General features: G+C 44.1%; 1 protein-coding gene across 1 annotated transcript in view; it reads left to right on the top strand.

Moving 5' to 3' along the window:
• WNT3A (Wnt family member 3A) overlaps positions 1-20,423 on the top strand; it is a 28,469-nt gene extending 8,046 nt beyond the window's left edge. The window contains exons 2-3 of the mRNA XM_039365239.1: positions 18,218-18,483; positions 19,050-20,423. Coding sequence (XP_039221173.1) covers positions 18,218-18,483; positions 19,050-19,529 — 746 coding nt within the window. The 3' untranslated portion in view covers positions 19,530-20,423. The remainder of the gene's footprint in view (positions 1-18,217; positions 18,484-19,049) is intronic.
• The last annotated feature ends 481 nt before the right edge of the window (positions 20,424-20,904 follow it).

Raw genomic sequence — 20,904 nt, 5'->3', positions numbered from 1 at the left:
AATGTGAAAGATGGACAAAACGCAAAGAATAACTGGATTCCTGTAAGGCAATTTGCAAAGTTGGATTTCCTAAAATGTCATTTTATGAAGCTGTCTTACGGACCTCCTCGGAGAAAATCATGGCAAAGATAGATCAGAGAAAGATAGATAATTTTTGAGTAGAAAGGACTTCATTATCAGCTATAAGCCAAGTTGAGTTCCTCCAGATCCTGGACTTCAGCACCCATAACCCTGAGCCAAACATGCTGATCGGGGATAATGGGACCGGAAGTCCAGAAGTCCAAATGGTGTGTGGAGAGTCATTTATTTATTTGGGTTTTCTGACATAAGGAATGGGCACCAAAATATATGATGATAATCCAGCCCAAAATTTCTGTTGCGAAGCAAGAAAGTTGTTAAGTGAGTTTTGTCCCATTTAATGACCCCTCTTGCCACTGTTGTTAAGCGAATCACTGCAGCTGTTAAATTAGTAAGTGAATCCGGCTTCCCCATTTGACTTTGCTTGTCAGAAGGTTGCAAAAGGGGATCACATGACCCCGGGATACTGCGACCGTCGTATATATGAGTCAGTTGCCAAGCGTCTGAATTTTAATTCAGAGGCTGCAATGGTCGTAAGTGAGAGAAATGGTCATGAGCCACATTTTACAGTCACTTTATGATGGCTGCAGTGTCCAGGGGATCGCTTGATCCTCTTTTGTGACCTTCTGACAAGCAACATCAATTGGGGAAACCTGATTCACTTAACAACCGGCTTACTAACTTAACAACTGCAGGGATTCACTTAACGACGGTGGTAAGAAACCTCGCAAAATGGGACACAGTTCCCTTGACAACCGTCTCGCTTAGCAGGCGAAATCTCGGCCTTCGTGGTGGTCGTAAATCGAGGGCTACCTGTAACGGGCAGGCTCCATTGAGGTCGTATCTCGAGGACTACCCTGTCGTCCTGAAATCGTCAGCTTCAATTTTGGCTGTAAGGAGAATAAGAAAGAGGAAGGAAGGAGAAATTTTTTTCCAACCTATTTTGCTGGCATCTTTCTGCTCATTTGAATACACCCTTCGGATATTTGAAATCTCGCCCAGAAATGGCATGGAATGAAGAACGCTTTAATTAAATTCCTACATCTTAGGCACAAAGAAATAGTTAGGCAAAGAAGGGAGACATTAATCATGTCCCAGTGAGTCAGCCTAAAGAGGCATTTGTCGATGAGCATTGGTTAGGAAACACCCTCCTTTTTTTTTTTTTCCCCCCAAAAGAAAAGGTAGAGGATGCTGGAACAAGAAAACGGATAATTAAAAGGAAGAGATAACATCACCGAACAATCGTGGATGAAGTCCCAGGTGAGAAAAGTGGAGAAAATCAGCCTAGGAAATTGATCAAAACCGCAAAGGCATCCCAGCAAAATGAGAAGGGGTGGGAACATTGTGCAGGAAAAAAAAAAGAGAAATTAGGAGGTTTAGAAATAGCGGGGTGCCCTGGTGGCCCCTGAGCTGGGTGGTTTCCTTGCAGACGTTTTATGACCCAACTAGGGAACAGCATCACGGCTAGAAGGGAAGGGTTTGCAGGGGGGGAGAGGAGGAGGAGGATTGTGGGGTTCTTGGTGATCTCTGAGCTTGGTGGTTTTCTTGCAGACTTTTCATCACCCAACTGGAGAACATTCTGCAGTTCTAGAAGCTAGAACACCCCTCCCCCTTGTAGTAGTGATGATGTTACTTAGGTGGGTCATGAAACATCTGCAAGGAAACCCCCAACCTCAGAAAGCACAAAACACCCCATTGTTGTTCTCCTCCTCCTCCTCTCCACAAACTCCTCTCCCCTTCTAGCACTGATGATGTTCCCTAGTTGAGTCATGAAACGTCTGCAAGGAAACCACCCAGCTCAGAGAGCACCAAGGACCCCCACTAATCAAGTGGCTTACAACCATCACATTTGCTGCAAAAAAAAATGTTTTAAAAGCCAGTAATCATGATGACCCACTTAACGACTGGCACAAATGACTGTTGTAACCCCAGGCTCAGTTACAATCATAAGTTGAGGAGTACCTGTAAATCAGTTTATGGCAAGGACATGGGTGTTAGCTGATGACTTATGATCTGGGGTTTTGTTTAAGGCCCGAATTTGATGAGAGCCGTGAAAAAGGGCTCCAGGGCTACAAATAGTCCTCAACGATTTATTTAATGACCGCTCAAAGCTACAATGGCACTGAAAAAGTGACGTATACCCGTTTTTCACCCTTACGACCATTGTAGCATACCCATACATGTGATCAAAATTCGAACACTTGGCAACTGATTCATATTTATGACAGTCACAGTGTCCCGGGGTCACGTGATCCTCTTTTGTGACCTTCTGACAAGCAAGGTCAATGGGGAAGCAGGATTCACTTACCAGCTGTGGCAAGGGAAGTCATAAAATGGGCCAAAACTCATTTAACAAGTGTCTCACTTAGCAATGGAAACTTGGGGGTCCAAGATGGTCATAAGTCAAAAGCATGCATCTTACAGCATGAATCCCCTCTTAAAGCATGGCTGGCTGTCTGGGGAATTCTGGGAGTTGTAGTCCTCTCCTCTTAAAGCTTGCCGGCTAGGGGATTCTGGGAATTGAAGTTCTCCCCTCTTAAAGCTTGCCGGCTAGGGGATTCTGGGAATTGAAGTCCTCCCCTCTTAAAGCATGGCAGGCTGGGGGATTCTGGGAGTTGGTCCTTCTCTCTTAAAGCCTAGCTGACTGGTGGATTCTGGGAGTTGAAGTCCTCCCCTCTTAAAGCATGTTGGCTGGGGAATTCTGGGAGTTTTAGTCCTCCCCTCTTAAAAGCATGCCTGGTGGGGAATTCTTAATATTTATATGTTACTTATATATAAGGATGTAGATCTATACATATGTTGCATATAGTATGTTTAAATGTGTGTTATGTGAGAACAAGCAACTAAATTTCATTTTTAATGTGTGCCATTGTACCCACAGTAAAAAATGACAATAAAGGTTATCTATGTATCTACCGGGAGTGGAAGTCCACCCCTCTTAAAGCATACAGACTGGGGGATTCTGGGAAATGAAGTCCTCGCATCTTAAAGTTGATAAGCTTGCGAAACACTGGCCTAGTTTGATCCAATTACTGTAGAAAACAGGAAAATGGGCGTCTTTTCTTGAACTGAAAAAGCAAACAACAAAAACCGCAGCCCAAATATTTTCGCCTCCTTTCTTTTCGTGCAAAAACATCCATAAATCTGGCTAAGAAAAGCATCTCTCCACTCAGCTTACCTGCACCTAGAATTCAAGATTTCATCCATCTCGGCTTGACTCCGTCAGACGACGGAGCTGGGAGAACTTGCAAAATCAGCCCCAGATACCTGCTGGGGTGACTTTATCCCTATTTTGTGACGAGAACGTCACGGTGCGTTAAGCTCACAATGGCCCGGAGATATTTTATATGAAGTTTGCTTTGGTCCCTGATTAGCAAGACCCCAAACTAAGTCATAGCAACGTAAAACTATGCGTCGCTCGGCCCGGAGAAAGGGAAATGCTGTATTCAAATGGTGGCGTCGAACAATCGCCAGGGCGTGTGAATTGTGAGGAAAAAAACACACTTCGCTTGATAGCCGAGGCCTTAATCTCCTCGTCGCTGGGATATTGTGCTCCGAGCAGACCCCAGCGGGGCGTGGGGCGAAAGGCCCCCTTTTCTTGGCCTGAGTTAATGATATACTGATGTTGTAGCCCCTTCCAGCAAGCAGGGTCTTGTGAACACATCCTAAAAGGCTGAACATTTTTGATGGAGAGGTTGCAGGTCACCACCTATAGTGGGGCAGGGAAGGGGGCAGATCGGAAGACCCTTTGCAAAACAGGCCCGGAAGCTCCACTTGGCCACCAGGCTAGACTTAAATATACTGAAATGCTGGGAATCCTCAACTTACGGCCGTAATTGCCCTTTCTGTTGCTAAGCGAAAGAGTTGTGAAGTGAGCTTTGCTCCATTTTATGACCTTTCTCGCCCCAGTCATTAAGTGAATCACTGCGGTTGTTAAGTTAGTAACACGGTTGTTAAGTGAATCTGGCTTCCCCCTGGTCAGAAGGTCACATGACCCTGGGATAAAGCGACCGTCCTAAATGTGAATCTGTTGTCAAACACCTGAATTTTGGTCGCATGACGCTGAGAATGCTGGCACGGTCGTAAATGTGAAAACTGGTCATAAGTTACTTTTTTCCCCCCTACTTGACCCACCAGAGAGAGGAGGGAAGTATGTTATGAATCTCATTTAAGGAGGCCTATCTAGTGTGACACACAAGAAGGGTCTTCTCTGCAGTGGTTCCCTCCTTGTGGAGCAGCGTGCCTATAGAGACGAGATTGCCCCCTCCCCACTTTGACATTCTTTTCAAAAAGCCCTGAAGAAATGGCTTGGCCACTGGGCCTGTGGACCCCAGGGGGATAAGAGCCCATCAAGTGGCTGTGGGGTCCTTGGTGCTCTCTGAGCTGAGGGGGGGGGTTTCTTGCAGATGTTTCATCAACTAGAGCAGTGGTTCTCAACCTTTTTAATGCTGCGACCCCCAACCGGTCATAAGTCGAGGACTACTCAACTGGTGCAGCACCGTTTGCAGACTGGGGCTTTTGGCGGGCTCAGCAGGGCAGAGACAGCCTGGACAATTCCTATTGGCGTTTGAAAGCCAATAGAATTAGACTCTATTCAAGAGAGTCTATTCTATTGGCTTTCAAAAGCCAATCGAATAAAAGGGAGTAGCACAGCTAAGGAAAAGGGGGAAAAAATGGCGGACTGCGTTGTTTGGCGACCCCCGTGAAATGGTCGTTCGACCCCAAATGGGGTCCCGACCCACAGGTGGAGAACCACTGAACTAGAGAATATCATCAGTGCTAGAAGGGAGGGGAAGGTTACAGAGAGGAGGAGGAGGAGGAGGAGAATGGGGTCCGTGGTGCTCTCTGAGCTTGGTTATTTTCTTGCAGACGTTTCATAATCTAACTAGGTAACATCATCAGTGCTACAAAGGAGGAGGAGGAGGAGGAGGAGGAGGAGGAGGAGGAGGAGGAGGAGGAGGAGAAACCAAATGCACAGGTACAGTAGGTGAATTGGATGAAGGGATAGATGGGGAACTCATCAAATTTGCGGATGACACCAAGCTGGCAGGAATAGCCAACACTCCAGAAGACAGGCTTAGGATACAGGAGGATCTGGACAGACTTGAACACTGGGCACTATCTAACAAAATGAAATTCAAGGGTGAAAAAAGGAAGGTTCTACATCTAGGCAAGAAAAAACAAATGTACAAGTATAGTATAGGGGGTACCTTGCTCAATAGTAGTAACTGTGAGAAGGACCTCGGAGTCCTAGTAGACAATCACCTAAATATGAGCAAGCAGTGTGCTGCAGCTGCCAAAAAAGCCAACACAGTGCTGGGCTGCATTAACAGAGGGATAGAATCAAGATCACGTGAAGTATTAATACCACTTTACAAGGCCTTGGTAAGGCCACACTTGGAATACGGCATCCAGTTTTGGTCACCATGATGTAAAAAAGATGTTGAGATTCTAGAAAGAGTACAGAGAAGAGCAACAAAGATGATTAAGGGACTGGAGGCTAAAACATAAAAGGAACAGTTGCGGGAATTGGGTATGTCTAGTTTAATGAAGAGAAGGACGAGGGGGGAACAGGATAGCAGTCTTCCAGTATCTCAGGGGCTGCCCCAAAGAAGAAGGAGTCAAGCTATTCTCCAAAGCACCTGAAGGCAGGACACGAAGCAAAAGATGGAAACCAATCAAGGAGAGAAGCAACCTAGAACTAAGGAGAAACTTCCTGACAGTTAGAACAATTAACCAGTGGAACAACCTGCCTCCAGAAATTCCGAATGCTCCAACACTGGAAGTTTCTAAGAGATTGGACATCCATTTGTCCAAAATGGTATAGGGCTTCCTGCCTGAGCAGAGGGTTGGACTAGATGACCTCCAAGGTCCCTTCCAACTATTATTATTATTATCATTATTATGGATCATCGCACAGTCAGCCAGATGTTCAGACTGGATTTGGCATTTTGTCTACCTATCGAGTCCTTACCCAGGACCTGGGATAGGCAGATGTGGATGTTTGATGGTATTACAGAAGCAGTTCCTAGTAAGGCCACCTTTTGCAATTGACTAATAGCGAATTTGTCAATGCCAATGGTGTTCAAGTGGTGCTCCGGTTGTTTTGGGATTGCACCCAAGGCGCCTATTACTATTGGTACTACCCTTGCTTGCTTTTGCCACAGTCATTCTATTTCTATTTGTGGGTCTTTGTATTTTGTGATCTTCTCCAGTTCTTTCTCGTCTATTCTGCTATCTCCAGGCACTGCCACGTTCACTATCCAGACTTTTTTGTCTTTCTTATCGACAATTGTTAAGTCTGGGGTGTTATGTTGCAGGTGCTTGTCTGTTGTTGTTGTTGTTATTATTATTATTATTAGTAGTAGTATTATTAGTATTATTATAGCAATGGGATGCTTGGTGGTCTCTGGGCATAGTTGTTTTCTTGCAGATATTTCATTACCCAACTAGGCAACACAATCAGTTTGCTCTCTCCATATACTAGTGGCCTGACCTATCAGTGTTGCTGGAATGTAAATCACAGTCTGATCAATAGTCCACCAGGTCTGCTCCCTTGAACACTGACTAGGCAAGCCACTAGTACAGGGTCACCGCTACTGGGCTGTGAATTATTTGAAAGCAGGCCATGGAAGCAGTGTGCATGCGTGTGCATCCCCACTTGCGCAAGTGGTGGACAGGCTTGCCCGCTGCTCACACAAATGGATCTAATCATGGATGTGTGCTTGCCCGCCACTCACACGGAACCATCACCCCCCCAAAAAAAAAATCCGGAAAGATTGGTGAACTCTGCCTTAGTATGTAAGGAGGAGGGCAAATCCTTCTGGCGCTGATGATATTACCTAGTTAGAATAGAATAGAAGACTAGGAAGGGACCTTGGAGGTCTTCTAGTCCAGCCCCCTGCTCAAGCAGGAGAACTTATACCATCTCAGACAAGTGATTGTCTAGCCTCTTCTTAAAAACATGCAGAGATGGAGCGCCCATGATTTCTGGTGGCAAGCTGTTCCACTGGTTAATTGTCTTCACTGTCAGGAATTTTCTCCTTAATTCCAGGTTGTTTCTTTCTTTGGTCAGTTTCCAACCATTATTTTTAGTTCTGCCCTATGGTACTTTGGAGAATAGTTTGACCCCGCCCCACACTTCTTTGTGGCAGCCCCTCACATACTGGAACACTGCTGTCATGTCTCCCCTATTTCTTCTTTTCCTTAGACTAGCCAAACCCAAGTCCTGCAGCTGTTCTTCGTATGTTTTAGTCTCCAGGTCTTTGGTAATCTTAGTTCAGTGGTGGCGAACCTATGGCACGGGTGCCAGCAGCGGCACTCAGAGCCCTCTCTGTGGGCACGCGCTCCGTCGTCCCAGTCCTAGGCCTTCAGCTGGGTTTTATAAAACCTTTTCACTTTAGGCCTCTGCCGCCATGTGCAAAAAAAAAAAAAGTTCAATCAGTCAATTTCAACTGCTTGCAGGGAAAAAAAAAGATCTTGCAAAGTTGGAATTGATTGATTGAACTTTTTAGTCCCACCCAGTCTGCCGTTACCACCGCAGCCACGCCCACCCAATGGGCCACACCCACCCAATGGGCCACGCCCACCCGGCACCCGACGATGCATAACAGGGTTTTGGGTTGCAGTTTGGGCACTCGGTCTCTAAAAGGTTCGCCATCACTGTCTTAGTTGCTCTTCTCTGAATTTTTTCCAAACTCAACATCTCTTTTGTGATATGGTGACCAGAATTGGCTGCAGTATTCCAGGTGTGGTCTCAGTAGGGTTTTATAAAGCGTACTAATACTTTGTGTGATCTTGATTCTATGCCTCTGTTTATACAACCCAGGATTGTATTAGCTTTTTTGGCGGCTGATGCACACGGCTGGCTCACGGTCAAGGGATCGTCCACTCCATGGTCCCTCTCACAGTTGCTATTTTAGAGCCAGGTCTTGCCCAGTCTGTGCCTGTTGGGTCATGAAATGTCTGCAGGAAAAACAACCAAGGTCACAGACCACCAAAAACCCCATAATCGTTCTCCTCCTCCTCCTTCCCACAAACTTTGATGGCCTGTTCAGTTGCTGTCAACTGGGAGTAGCATTTTATTGACTTTTGTCTTGAGGGCTTTTATTGCCTTAAGCTGCCCTCACTCCCCCTGAGTGAGCCCTATTCCTTGTCTTAAGAAAATCAAAATCAAATTAATTAATTGATCGAGCAGATGCCTGCTGTGATACGACGCCTCTTCCTCCAGAATTAGAGTCTGTTTGCATGTCCGTGTTCAAAAAAAAATGGGAACAGAAGGTGAATTCTCTCTCTGTAGTTAAATTTGGAAGTTTCCCAAATTTTGATCTTTGGGAAATCAAGTTTTGATCTGAAGCGCGCCGTTCACCGTGTTCTTACAAAACTTGCTGTGTTGCCTCAGAAACCCAAACATATGTTCCACCTACCATGAACCAGCTACACATTTTCTTGGCAGGGATGTAGACTTTAATAACTTTCCTGAAATTATTAAATGTATTATTTATCTGAAATGAGCATCGGGTGCCCTCGGGATAATTTCATGCACCCATTCAAACATGACAAGCTCTTATCAAACAGTTTCAGCAAAACCCAAATTTAGTTTTTTGATGCCTGTCAGAAGCTACAGTCGTCCTTGACTTAGAACCATTCGTTCAGCAGCTGCTTGCAGTTAGAGCAGCACCAAAAAAAGGGAACTTACCACTAACTGTGGCTGCTTCCCCAGGGGGTTCACCTGATCAAAATTTGGACGCTTGGCAACTGGTTCGTATTTATGACGGTCGCAGTGTCCGCTGGGTCACCTGATCCCCTTTTGCGACTTTCTGATAAGCAAAGTCAATGGGGAAGCCCAGATTCACTTAACAACCGCGTTACTCATTTAACAACTGCAGGGATTCACATAACAACGGTTGGCAAGAAAGGTTGTAAAATGGGGCAAAGCCCGCTCAACAACTGTCTTGCTTAGCAATGGTCGTAAGCCGAGGACTACCTGTATTGCAGCTTTTTCAATATAAGCTTACTGACAATGTCTTAGGTATTAGAAAATTAAAAGAATATCTTTGCCTCTCTGTTATCAATTTGTTGAATGCGTTTTGGGGCACTTTTAACCCGCTCTTTCCTTTGCCCTTTCCCTTTTATTTCAGCTCATATCTTAATAATAATGATAAAGTTGGAAGGGACCTTGGAGGTCATCTAGTCCAACCCCCTGCTCAGGCAGGAAACCCTATAGCATTTCAGACAAATGGCTGTCCAGTCTCTTCTTAAAAGCTTCCAGTGTTGGAGCATTCCCCGCTTCTGGAGGCAGGTTGTTTTTATTCTGTTTTTCTGTTTTTATAATGTTTTTATTCTGAAATTTAATAAAGCTATGTATTTTTTTTTTAAGAAAAGAAAAGGTCTCTAAGGATTGGGAGGGCTGCCGAGGGCCCAGAGGCTGCCACCATTTTGAATTTTTTGCCCTGCCTCCCTTTATTGCTAAGGATTTTTTATTTTTAATTACACAAATGCTCAAAGCAAGCAATCTGTTTCTACAGATCCCATCATGATGAAATCATGGAGATACATGGAAAAATTTCCTTCCCTAGACATCTAGGTTTCCTGGGGCAAAGAGAAAGAAAGAGATTATTTAAATAATAATAATAGTAACAACATAACAACAAGAACAATAACAATAATAATGGTTTCCCAGGAACATATAGTGCAGTAATCAAAACTATTAAATTTTGGCAAGGCACCAGTTTGAGGTGGAGATTATCCCAGAAGAAGAAGAAAAAAAATTGAAAAAAAGACTTGGAAAGTTTTTTAACCTGCCTGTAATTTATGGAGAATACCACAAATGCGTGGGAAGTTGAGCCTGAAGGCTGGAAGGGAATTAAACAAGATGGGAGGGATAAAACCGCAATTTTTGTGATTATTGCTTTCAGCGAAAATGTTGGGCCAGTTGGAAACCAAATATTGATTCGGATTTGCTTTTTTTTTTTTTTTTTAATGCCAGCAGCAAATGTCTACCTAGATAGATTCAAAATATATTGAGAGAGGAGAGCATCTCCAAATTTTTGCAGGCTGAGATTTATCTGAGCTGTGGTTGTGCAGGGTTCCCGGTGTTCTTTTTTTGGCGATTTTAATTATATTTTTGGGGGTGGAGGGGTCCTCGGTGTGCTCTGAGTTTGGTGATTTCCTTGCAGATGTTTCATGACTCAGCTGGATAACATTATCAGTGCTAGGAGGGAGGGGGGAGTGTCAGGAGGAGGAGGAGGAGGAGGACGACGACGACTGTGGGGTCCTTGATGTTCTCTGAGCTTAATGGTTTTCTTGCAGACATTTCATGACCCAACTAGGGAACATCATCAGTGCTAGAAGGGAATGGGGACTGTGAGGAGGAGGAGGAGGATTGTGGGGTCCTTGGTGCTCTCTGAGCTTGGTGGTCTTCTTGCAGATATTTCATGACCCAACTAGGTAATATCTTTAGTGCTAGAAATAGGTGGAATTTGCTCCCTGTTTATATACAATTACTTGCCCTGACAGTGTGATGGGGATGTGGTTTTTCTCCTTGGTAGTGCCTTGAGGATATTGTTTTCTGCTGAATTGTTTGTCTGGTCTTCATCCCTGCCTATCTGGAGAGGATGTACTTGGATTTTTTTTTGTTCCCTTCGTTGCTTTTGTCTCTTTCGAATGGTGCGTAAAGGCGGCTTATGTCTCCATGGATGGCTGAGGCGTCTGAATACCAAACTCTCAGGAATACCCTAGCCTTTTTGGAGTTAACTTGGTGTAGGATACTCACAGTTTCCCAGTAGAAACAATGGTTGGGAGTATCCATGTGTTGAGGGATTAAGGAGTTTTCAATATTTTGTTTTCTGATTCCTAGTTGGTGTTCACACATGTACTCTGCTAGTCTTCTGCCTGTCTGTCTTACAACTGTTGCTTAGCAACAAAAAAATTGGTCATAAATCGAGAACCATCTGTACTGAATGTTGGTGAATATTGTTTGAATATTAGCCCTACTGCACTGGCTGGGGATTATGAGAGTTGAAGTCCAAACTTACTCAGGGCCTGAGGTTAGGAAGATTGCTTTGGTGCTCTACTAAAACCTGTCTAACCGCCTTCCGGAGTTGGCTAGGATTAAGCAAGCATTTGCTGTTTCTCCTTAATTGCCTGCTTCCTGAATTAATCCATTTGGGGGTTCATATAATCCAGGGAACTCTCTGTTAACCAAGCAGCTAGAATGAGTACTAACCAAGCTTTGCAGCTATGCAACAAAACCGCTAGAAGATTAACCAACATGTTTCTAATGTGATGTCAACATAGGCAACAAATAATTTTAGTGTAATATGCAAACTTGCTTTGGGTCTTATTTTGCATTTTAATTCCTGTTTTGTAGGGAAACACCAGCATCACAAAGAAAAATAAATACAAGTGGAAACATACATACATACATACATACATACATACATACATACATACATACATTCAGTGCCATTGTAATATCCTTAAGTCACTTTTTTCAGTGCCATTGTAATTTTGAATGGTCACTAAACGAATGTTTGTAAATCAAGTACTATCAGCAGAAGTGAAGAGAAATGCCTTTATTATTGTTATTAGCGTTAAAAGATCTGTGGTCCTCAATGGAACCACATCTACATGGAGGGAAGTGTGTAGTGGGGTGCTCCAGGGCTCTGTTCTGGGCCCAGTGCTCTTCAACATCTTCATCAACGATCTGGACGAGGGGATAGATGGGGAACTCATCAAATTTGCAGATGACACCAAGCTGGCAGGAATAGCCAACATTCCAGAAGACAGGCTTAGGATACAGGAAGACCTGGACAGACTTGAACACTGGGCGCCATCTAACAAAATGAAATTCAATGGTGAAAAAAGTAAGGTTCTATATTTAGGCAAGAAAAACCAAATGTACAGGTATAGTATAGGGGGCACCATGCTCAATAGTAGTAACTGCGAGAGGGATCTCAGAGTCCTAGTGGACAATCCCTTAAATAGGAGCCAGCACTGTGCTGCAGCTGACAAAAAAGCCAACACAGTGCTGGGCTGCATTAATAGAGGGATAGAATCAAGATCACGTGAAGTGTTAATACCACTTTATAATGCCTTGGTAAGGCCACACTTGGAATACAGCATCCAGTTTTGGTCACCACGATGTAAAAAAGATGTTGAGACTCTAGAAAGAGTACAGAGAAGAGCAACAAAAATGATTAGGGGACTGGAGGCTAAAACATAAAAGGAATGGTCGCTGGAATTGGGTATGTCTAGTTTAATGAAGAGAAGGACGAGGGGGGACATGATAGCAGTATTCCAGTATCTCAGGGGCTGCCATAAAGAAGAGGGAGTCAAGATATTTTCCAAAGCACCTGAAGGCAGAACAAGAAGCAACGAATGGAAACTAATCAAGGAGAGAAGCAACCTAGAACTAAGGAGAAACTTCTTGACAGTGAGAACAATTAACCAGTGGAACAACTTGCCTCCAGAAGCGGTGAATGCTCCAACACTGGAAGTTTTTAAGAAGAGACTGGACAGCCATTTGTCCAAAATGGTATAGGGTTTCCTGCCTGAGCAGGGAGTTGGACTAGATGACCTCCAAGGTCCCTTCCAACTTTATCATTACTATTATTATTATTATTATTATTATTATTATTATTATTATTATATGTTTTATTTATTTTATTTATCTATCAAATTTCTACATCATCCATTTTATCTAAATGACTCTGAGCACTTTATACACAATACAATAAAACCATGCAAAAGCGTGATTAGAAGTATAGTTAATAGTGCCAAGATGTATAAGCTTACGCTAGAAATGAAAGGCAAGGAAGAAACAGAATTTTATGAGATGTGGAATAAGTGGTATAATTGGTTAGAACAGAGAAACAAAAATGTATAGTAATAAACTGTAAAAGATACATGACACAGTACTGTTAAAAATGTTTAATGTTTTGTAAATTAGAAAAATTAAAAATTAAAATTAAAAAAAGAAGCATAGCTAAAACTAATTTAAAACTAGGTTAAAATTTATAAAACAAATATAATCCTGTGGCTGGATTATCAAATGTTCTAAGATAGTAATCAAAACAGCTTTTGGTACCCTTTAAGCAAATGGGTGAAAGCCTAAATCATTGTTTCTGAATCTCATCCATTCTCTTCAAGATGGGTGGACTTCAACTCCCAGAATTCCCCAGCCATCATGAAGTTGAAGTCCATCCACGTTATGGTTGCCAACTTTGAAGAACATGATGCTACAGCTTTGGCAGCCTAGCAATTGCCCAAAGAGGTCAAATATAGACCTTGGTCAAGAAGGCCTCATTTTGTGCAGTAGATGTTCTTCAACCAGAGCAAATGAATTCTACGGTTCTTACTCTTCCAAGGAGAACTGCTGGCGTTCTTTCCTTAAGGTCATGCTTCAAAGAATGACTTCCACCGGGCCCCTTGGATAAATGGATGGATGGATGGATGGATGGGATGAGGATGGGATAATGGATAGACAATGGATGAATGGGATGATGAATAAAAGGATGGAGGGAAGTATGGATGGAATGAGGATGGGATGATGGATGGATGGATGAAATGACAGATGGAACAATGGATAGATGGAATGAGATTGGGATGGATAGACAATGGATGAATGGAATGATGGATAAAAGGATGGAGGGAAGTATGGATGGGATGGATGGATGGATGGATGGGATGATGGATGGATATAATAAATGGGACAGTGGATGGATGGGATGAGGATGGGATGGTGGATGGATGGGTGGATGATGGGTGGATGGTTGGATGGAAGGGATGATGAATGGATGGATGATGTACCATCAAATCATTTTCAATCCTAGTGATCATATAGACATAATTTATCCAGGGTGATTTGTCCCTAAACTGGTCCTGCAGGACTTCCATTGATGCACCCACTGTCACCATAATTGAGTTGATTCACTTTCTGCTAGTCATCCTCTTCTTCTCCTTCCTTTCATCTTTCCCAACACTGTTGAATTCTCAAGGAAATTGAGTCTTTGTATTGGTTGACTGATTGACTATCTGCCATTAACTTGGTGTCAAGGCTCAGTGTCCAGATAGGTAGATCTTCTCCAGGAAGATCTTTCCTTAACCTGGTCCTTCAAGTCTTCCAATGGTGCCTCCATCCCATTTACTCCTGGTTGTCCTCTTCTACTCTTTGCTTCCATCTTTCTTTGCACTATGGACTTTTCCAAGGAGCTGATTGTTTGCATTAATTGATAGACGATGTACCATCGAGTCACTATTACTCTTGGTGACCACACAGATCTACCTATTTCTAGAAGATCTGTTCCTCATCCTTCAAGTCATCCAAAAGTGCCCCTATCACCAGTGTAAACTGAGCGCACCTTCTCATTGTCCTCTTCTTCTCTTTCCTTCTACCCTTCCCACCATCATAAAGGTCTTCTCCAGAAAGCTGGCTCTTTGCACCAACTGAATGTTAGATGGATTATGTTGTCTTCAAGGGTGTTGACTCTGAGCAACCACCTAGATAGAATTTTTCCATGAGGACCTATTCCCAACTTGCTCCTTTAACTCTTCTAATGATGCCTCCATCACCACCATAACTGAGTCCATCTATCTTCTGCTGGTCCTCCTTTTCTTCTCTTTCCTCCCACCTTTCTAAGACGTGTCCAACTGCCCTACAAGGTTCCTCCAAATTGTACGTTTCCTAGAAGGGGGGGGCTTTGATGCACAGGGAGCGAAGTTGGTCAAATTGTGGAGGCCTTGCACACCCTTGTTTCAAAAGCTCTGCCTTCCCATCCCCTTCGGCCCACTCCTGGCCCACCCCCAGCCCTTCCAGAAGGCCCACCTCGAACATCTCAAGTCATGACCTGCTGCTTGTCATGGCTACACTTCTGGCGAACCACCCAGGCCGGCTAACAAATATGCCCCCAGCCCTCTCGGCTCTTATCTCCGTCAAAGAGCTTACATTTTTATATGGCATCTTAATAACCCATCACTTCCATTACAAGTACGTGCCTCTCATCCTCTTTCGCTCTTCTGCAAAGCCCGAGGCACCTTGCTTCAGCTCAGAAGGGTCAGGTCTCTTCCGAAGCATCCGGACAGGGGTGGGTGAGAAGCTGGAAGGCCTTTTGGAGATCCCCGGGGGCCTCGTCTCGTTTTCCTTCGTCCCTGCTCAAAGCCACAAGAAAGGCAGAGTCCTTTTAGAGATCTTTTGATGGGGCTACCAAGAAACCTGCTAAGGAACGGAGCCTCAGATGTATTGGATTGTCTGTCGTGCTTGAGCAGCTTTTCTCCACCTTGGCAACTTGAAAAGGGGTGGACTTCAAGCCCCAGAATTGCCCAGCCAGTGGGAAGAATTCCACGCATGATGGCTGGAGAATTTGGGAAATTGAAGTCCACATGTCTTCAACCTGCCAAGGTTGAGAAGGTTGCCTCTGAGAAAATCTTTTCCTTTCCTTTCCCCTTTCACTTCCCTTTCCTTTCCTCTTTCCTTTTCCTCTTCCTTCCTTTCTTTTTCCTCTTCCTTTCCTTTCCTTCCTTTCCCTTCCCTTTCATCCCCTCCCTCCCTTCTTCTATTCTTCCCTTCCATTCTTCCCTCCTTCCCCTCCTTCTTTCCTTCCTCTCGTTCCCTCCTTTCTTTCCCTCTTCTTTCTCCTTCCTTCCTTCCTTCCCCCTCCCCTTTTCCTTCCCTTCTCCCTCCCTCCCTTCTTTCCCTTTTTTGTTCTTTTTCCTTCCTTCCCTCCTTCTTTCCTTTTCCTTCCCTTTTCCTGCCTCCTTTCTTTCCTTTTTCTCTTTCCTTCCTTCTTTCCTCCTTCCCTCCCTCCCTCCCTCCCTCTCATTCTTTCCCTTTCACCTTTCTTTTTCTCTTTTGTCTTCTCTTTTCTCCCCTCTCCTCTCCTCCTATCTACCGTTCTGGCTGGGGAATTCTCAGTCCACACATATTTAGGCTGCAGGGAAACATCAGATTAATTAACGTGTGAATGGGCCTATTCAAGAGAACAACATGGTTTATTTAATACAAAATCAATTTAAAACAAAAACAAAACACACACACTTGATCAAACAAGTGACTGATCTGGCTCAGCGATAACCCACAATAGGTGGGTTACATTCACTAAGGTAAAAGTAGCTACCCGCATGACTGTTAAGCAACTAGGACATGTTACACAGATGGCATGCAGAGCCGTCGCCCCAGTCCTAGGCCTTCAGCTGGGTTTTATGAAACCTTTTTGCTTTAGGCCTCCGCCGCCGTGTGCAAAAAAAAAGGTTCAATCAATCAGTCAATTTCAACTTCTGGTGGGAAAAAAAAGATCTTGCAAAGTTGGAATTGATTGATTGAACTTTTTAGTCCCACCCAGTCTGCCGTTACCACTGCAGCCATGCCCACCCAATGGGTCACACCCACCTGGCACTCGACGATGCATAAGTGGGTTTTGGGTTACAGTTTGGGCATTCGGTCTGTAAAAGGTTCGCCATCGCTGAACTAGGATATGTGTAATTTCTCTCTTGGGACATGTTTCTGAAATGATACGGTTAACATTAAAATCCTAATTTCTGAAAGCTTCGGGATTTTGAAGAAGCTGCGGACGTGCAATCTTTAATGTAAACTTTTAAAATGGCCTGTTAAGGTAGCATACTGAGATTTTGGTTTATCTTTGTACAAGCCTGAAGGAAACAGCCAGCGGGCAAGTGTGAATTTAAAGATTTCATAAGACAGCATTTACAGTGTGGCTGATAACCCTGTCAGGTCAACAGGGAAATTTCCATTTGCTACCTGTATGGATCAGGTAGCAAACTCCTGTTTTATTTTATTTTGTATATTATATGATAATACATAATATCATGTGATATTACATGATATATTATTTTATTTTATTTTATTACACGTAGTCCCCTACTTAGGACCACAACTGAGCCCAACATTTGTGTTGCTAAGCGAGACAGTTGTTAAGTGAATTTTGCCCCATTTTACAACCTTTCTTGCCATAGTTGATAAGTGAATCACCATAGTCGTTAAGTGAATCTGGCTTCCCCATTGTCAGAAATTCACAAAAGGTGATCACGTGACCCCAGGACACTGCAACTGTCATAAGTACATGCCAGTTGCCAAGTGTCTGAATTTTGATCATGTGAGGATGCCGCAACGGTCGTAAGTGTGAACAATGGTCATAAGCCCCTTTTTTTCAGTGCAGTTGTAACTTCAAACAAATGGTTATAAATTGAGGATTACCTGTAACCCCAGCTAGAACAGGCAATAATTGACTGTTCAACACTCCTGGAAGTCAACATTGGCAGCTTTTAACAAGAGATTAGACAACCGTTTGTCTGAAATGGTATAACGTTTCCTGCCTAAGTAGGGGGTTGGACTAGATGACCTCCAAGGTCCCTTCCAACTTGGTTATTCTGTTACAGGTAGTTCTCGAAAAAAAGTGACTTATGACTAGTTTTCACATGACTATTGCATCGTCCCCATAGTCACATGAGCTCAAATTCAGACAGTTGGAAACTGACTTGTTCTTATGAGCGTTGCAGTGTCCCAGGGTCGTGTGATCCCCTTTCTGACAAGCAAAGTCAATGGGGAAGCCAGATTCACTTAACAACTGTGTTATTACAGTGGTTATCAACCTGTGGGTCGGGACCCCATTTGGGGTCAAACGACCATTTCACGGGGGTCGCCAAACAATGCAGTCCGCCATTTTTTCCCCCTTTTCCTTAGCTGTGCTCCTCCCTTTTATTCTGTTGGCTTTTGAAAGCCAATAGAATAGACTCTCTTGAATAGAGTCTAATTTTATTGGCTTTCAAAAGCCAATAGGAATTGTCCAGGCTGTCTCTGCCCTGCTGAGCCCGCCAAAAGTCCCATTCTACAAATGGTGCTGCACCAGTTGAGTAGTCCTCGACTTACGACCGGTTGGGGGGTCGCGGCATTAAAAAGGTTGAGAACTACTGTGTTATTAGCTTAACAACGGCAGTGATTCCCTTGACAAGATCATAAAATGGGGCAAAACCCACTGAACAAAATGTCTCACTTGGCATCAGAAATTTTGGGCTCAGTTGTGGTTGTTAAGTCGAGGACCGCCTTTACCCTGCCAGCAGTTTGAGGAGATGGTTGATTGCAACGTTTCCCCCAGCCTGAGCTGAGTCTTTTCTCTTTCCGCAGCCACCCGGGAGTCGGCCTTCGTCCACGCCATTGCCTCGGCCGGAGTGGCATTCGCCGTGACCCGCTCCTGCGCGGAAGGTTCTTCCACCATCTGCGGCTGCGACACCCGTCACAAAGGTCCCCCTGGAGAAGGGTGGAAGTGGGGTGGCTGCAGCGAGGATGTGGAATTCGGCAGCATGGTGTCGCGGGAGTTTGCGGACGCGCGAGAAAACCGGCCAGACGCTCGCTCGGCCATGAACAGGCACAACAACGAAGCGGGACGAACGGTAAGGACTGTGGTCCTCTTGTTTATGTTCCCTTAACGGGGTCCACGTCAAATGACAAAGTTTCTTTCAGATTGAGGTTGACGTACACACATGTTCACACCGTGGCAGGGACACACACAAACAATCTATCCACTTCTAGTACAGGTAGTCCTCGACTTACAATCACAATCCGGACCTAAATTTCAGCTGCTAAGCAAGGCAGTTGTTGACCCTGGGACACTGCAACCGTCATAAGTATGAGTCAGTTGCCAAGCATCTGAATTTTGATCACGTGACTATGGGGATGCTGCAAAAGTCCTAAGTCACTTTTTTCAGGGCCGTTGGAACTTCAAACGGTCACTAAACAAATGCTTGTAAGTTGAGGACTTCCTGTACAAATATTATAGTCAATTAATCTTCTCCTTCTTTGTCCCCTCCTTCCTTCCTTTCTTTTCTTTTCTTTCTTTTCTTTTCCTTTCTTCTTTCTTTCTTTTTCTTTCTTCTTTCTTTCTCTCTCTCTTTCTCTCTCTCTTTCTTTCTTTCTTTCTTTCTTTCTTTCTTTCTTTCTCTCTTTCTCTCTTTTTCAGTCCATCATAGACCACATGCATCTCAAATGCAAGTGCCACGGGCTGTCCGGCAGCTGTGAGGTCAAGACCTGTTGGTGGTCTCAACCAGACTTCCGGGTCATCGGCGACTACCTCAAAGATAAGTACGACAGCGCTTCTGAGATGGTGGTGGAGAAACACCGAGAATCCCGTGGCTGGGTTGAAACCCTGCGCCCCAAATATAATTTCTTCAAAGCACCCACAGAGCGAGACCTGGTCTACTATGAAAACTCCCCAAATTTTTGTGAGCCCAACCCTGAAACTGGTTCATTTGGCACCCGCGACCGAGTCTGCAACATCAGCTCTCACGGCATCGACGGTTGTGACCTGCTGTGTTGCGGCCGCGGACACAACACACGGACCGAGAAGAGGAAGGAGAAATGTCATTGTATCTTCCACTGGTGTTGCTACGTCAGCTGCCAGGAATGTGTACGGATCTACGATGTTCACACATGCAAGTAAAAAGGGATAACCTGCTCCATCATGGGAGATGAATCGGAAGGAATATTTTTTTTTAGTTGGGGGAAAAAACGATTTCTTGAGAGTGAATGAAGACAAACGGAGAGAGAGGGAGCAAGAAGATAAAATGGGTGGACTAGGATAGATCTAATGTCTTCTGGGCCATCCCACCTGGAAATTAACTTTGCAACACCATGGACAAGAGAAACCAACAAATGGGGGTCGTTCATTCTCACTATCGTTCTACGGAGAGGAGATGGTGATTTCTTTAACTAGACATAGAATTGGGTTGTAGTTGTCTTCTGGGGTGTCATCTCTTCCTTCTTTGAAACCACAAGCCACCGGATCTATAGGTGAATTCTGAACTCGGAAGACGATTCTACGCGAGGATCCGCCTGTTACAGCACCAACCTTAAACCAGGATTTTAACTGTTGTATAGGATTGAAAACGGTCCACATGTGACAGTTTATCAAAGATCTCCCATAAATTCTTGAGGGAATTAAAAGGATCTGAAGAGGACCCGTTGCTCTGTGGATGGGCCCTGTGTGTTGTCTTCTGAACTGGATAATAACGGTGTCTCATACCACTAAGGGAAGTGATGCTTTGAGAAGACAATCATGCTCATACAGCATGTCAGACAAAAGACACACACATCTACACAGACACAGGCTGTGGTTCAAGTATGTGTAGAACTCTCTCGCGCGGCCTGGAATTGGTTTTGAGGACATTTGGTGTTTCTTGTTCAGGCTCGTAGACTGCACTCAATGCGGATCCAATAAATGGTTCTCTTGTGTTTGATGCCTTATTGTATGGTTGGTTAATCAACAAATATTGTATTGCCACGATAGAGAGAAGGAGAAAACGGGGTACTTCTCTCTGAATAGTCTTCATCTTTATTTGAGCCATGCAAGACATGAAATAAAATGTTGAATTCATGATTATCATTATGACTCGGTGGTTTTCGAGGTCAAACGTCCGCCTCTTATGCGCCAGTTGTCCCGCGTCAAAATGCTTCTTCCACATGCTTACACCTGGGGTACAGTTAGTCCTAACGACCGCAGTTGAACCCAAAATTTCCGTTGCTAAGTAAGACAGTTAAGTGAGTTGTGCCTCCTTTTATGAAATTTCTTGCCCCTGTTGTTAAATCAGTCACGCAGTTGTTAAATTAGAAATACAGTTGTTGCTTCCCCACTGACGCTCCTTGTGAGAAGTTTGCACAAAGGGATCATGTGACTCCGGGAAACCGTCATAAATATGAGCCAAACATCCAAATTTGGGTCACTTGCCTCTGTGGATGCTGCAACAGTTGTGTGAAAAAGGGTCATACGTCACTTTTTTTAGTGCCATTGTAATTTTGGACGGTCACTAAACAAATGG

The sequence above is a fragment of the Crotalus tigris genome, unplaced genomic scaffold, assembly GCF_016545835.1.
Source record: "Crotalus tigris isolate CLP2741 ecotype Arizona unplaced genomic scaffold, ASM1654583v1 scf7180000020019.1302030, whole genome shotgun sequence".
NCBI lineage: Eukaryota > Metazoa > Chordata > Lepidosauria > Squamata > Viperidae > Crotalus > Crotalus tigris.
Note: the sequence above shows the minus strand (reverse complement) of the source record. Positions and strands in the feature narration are given on the sequence as shown.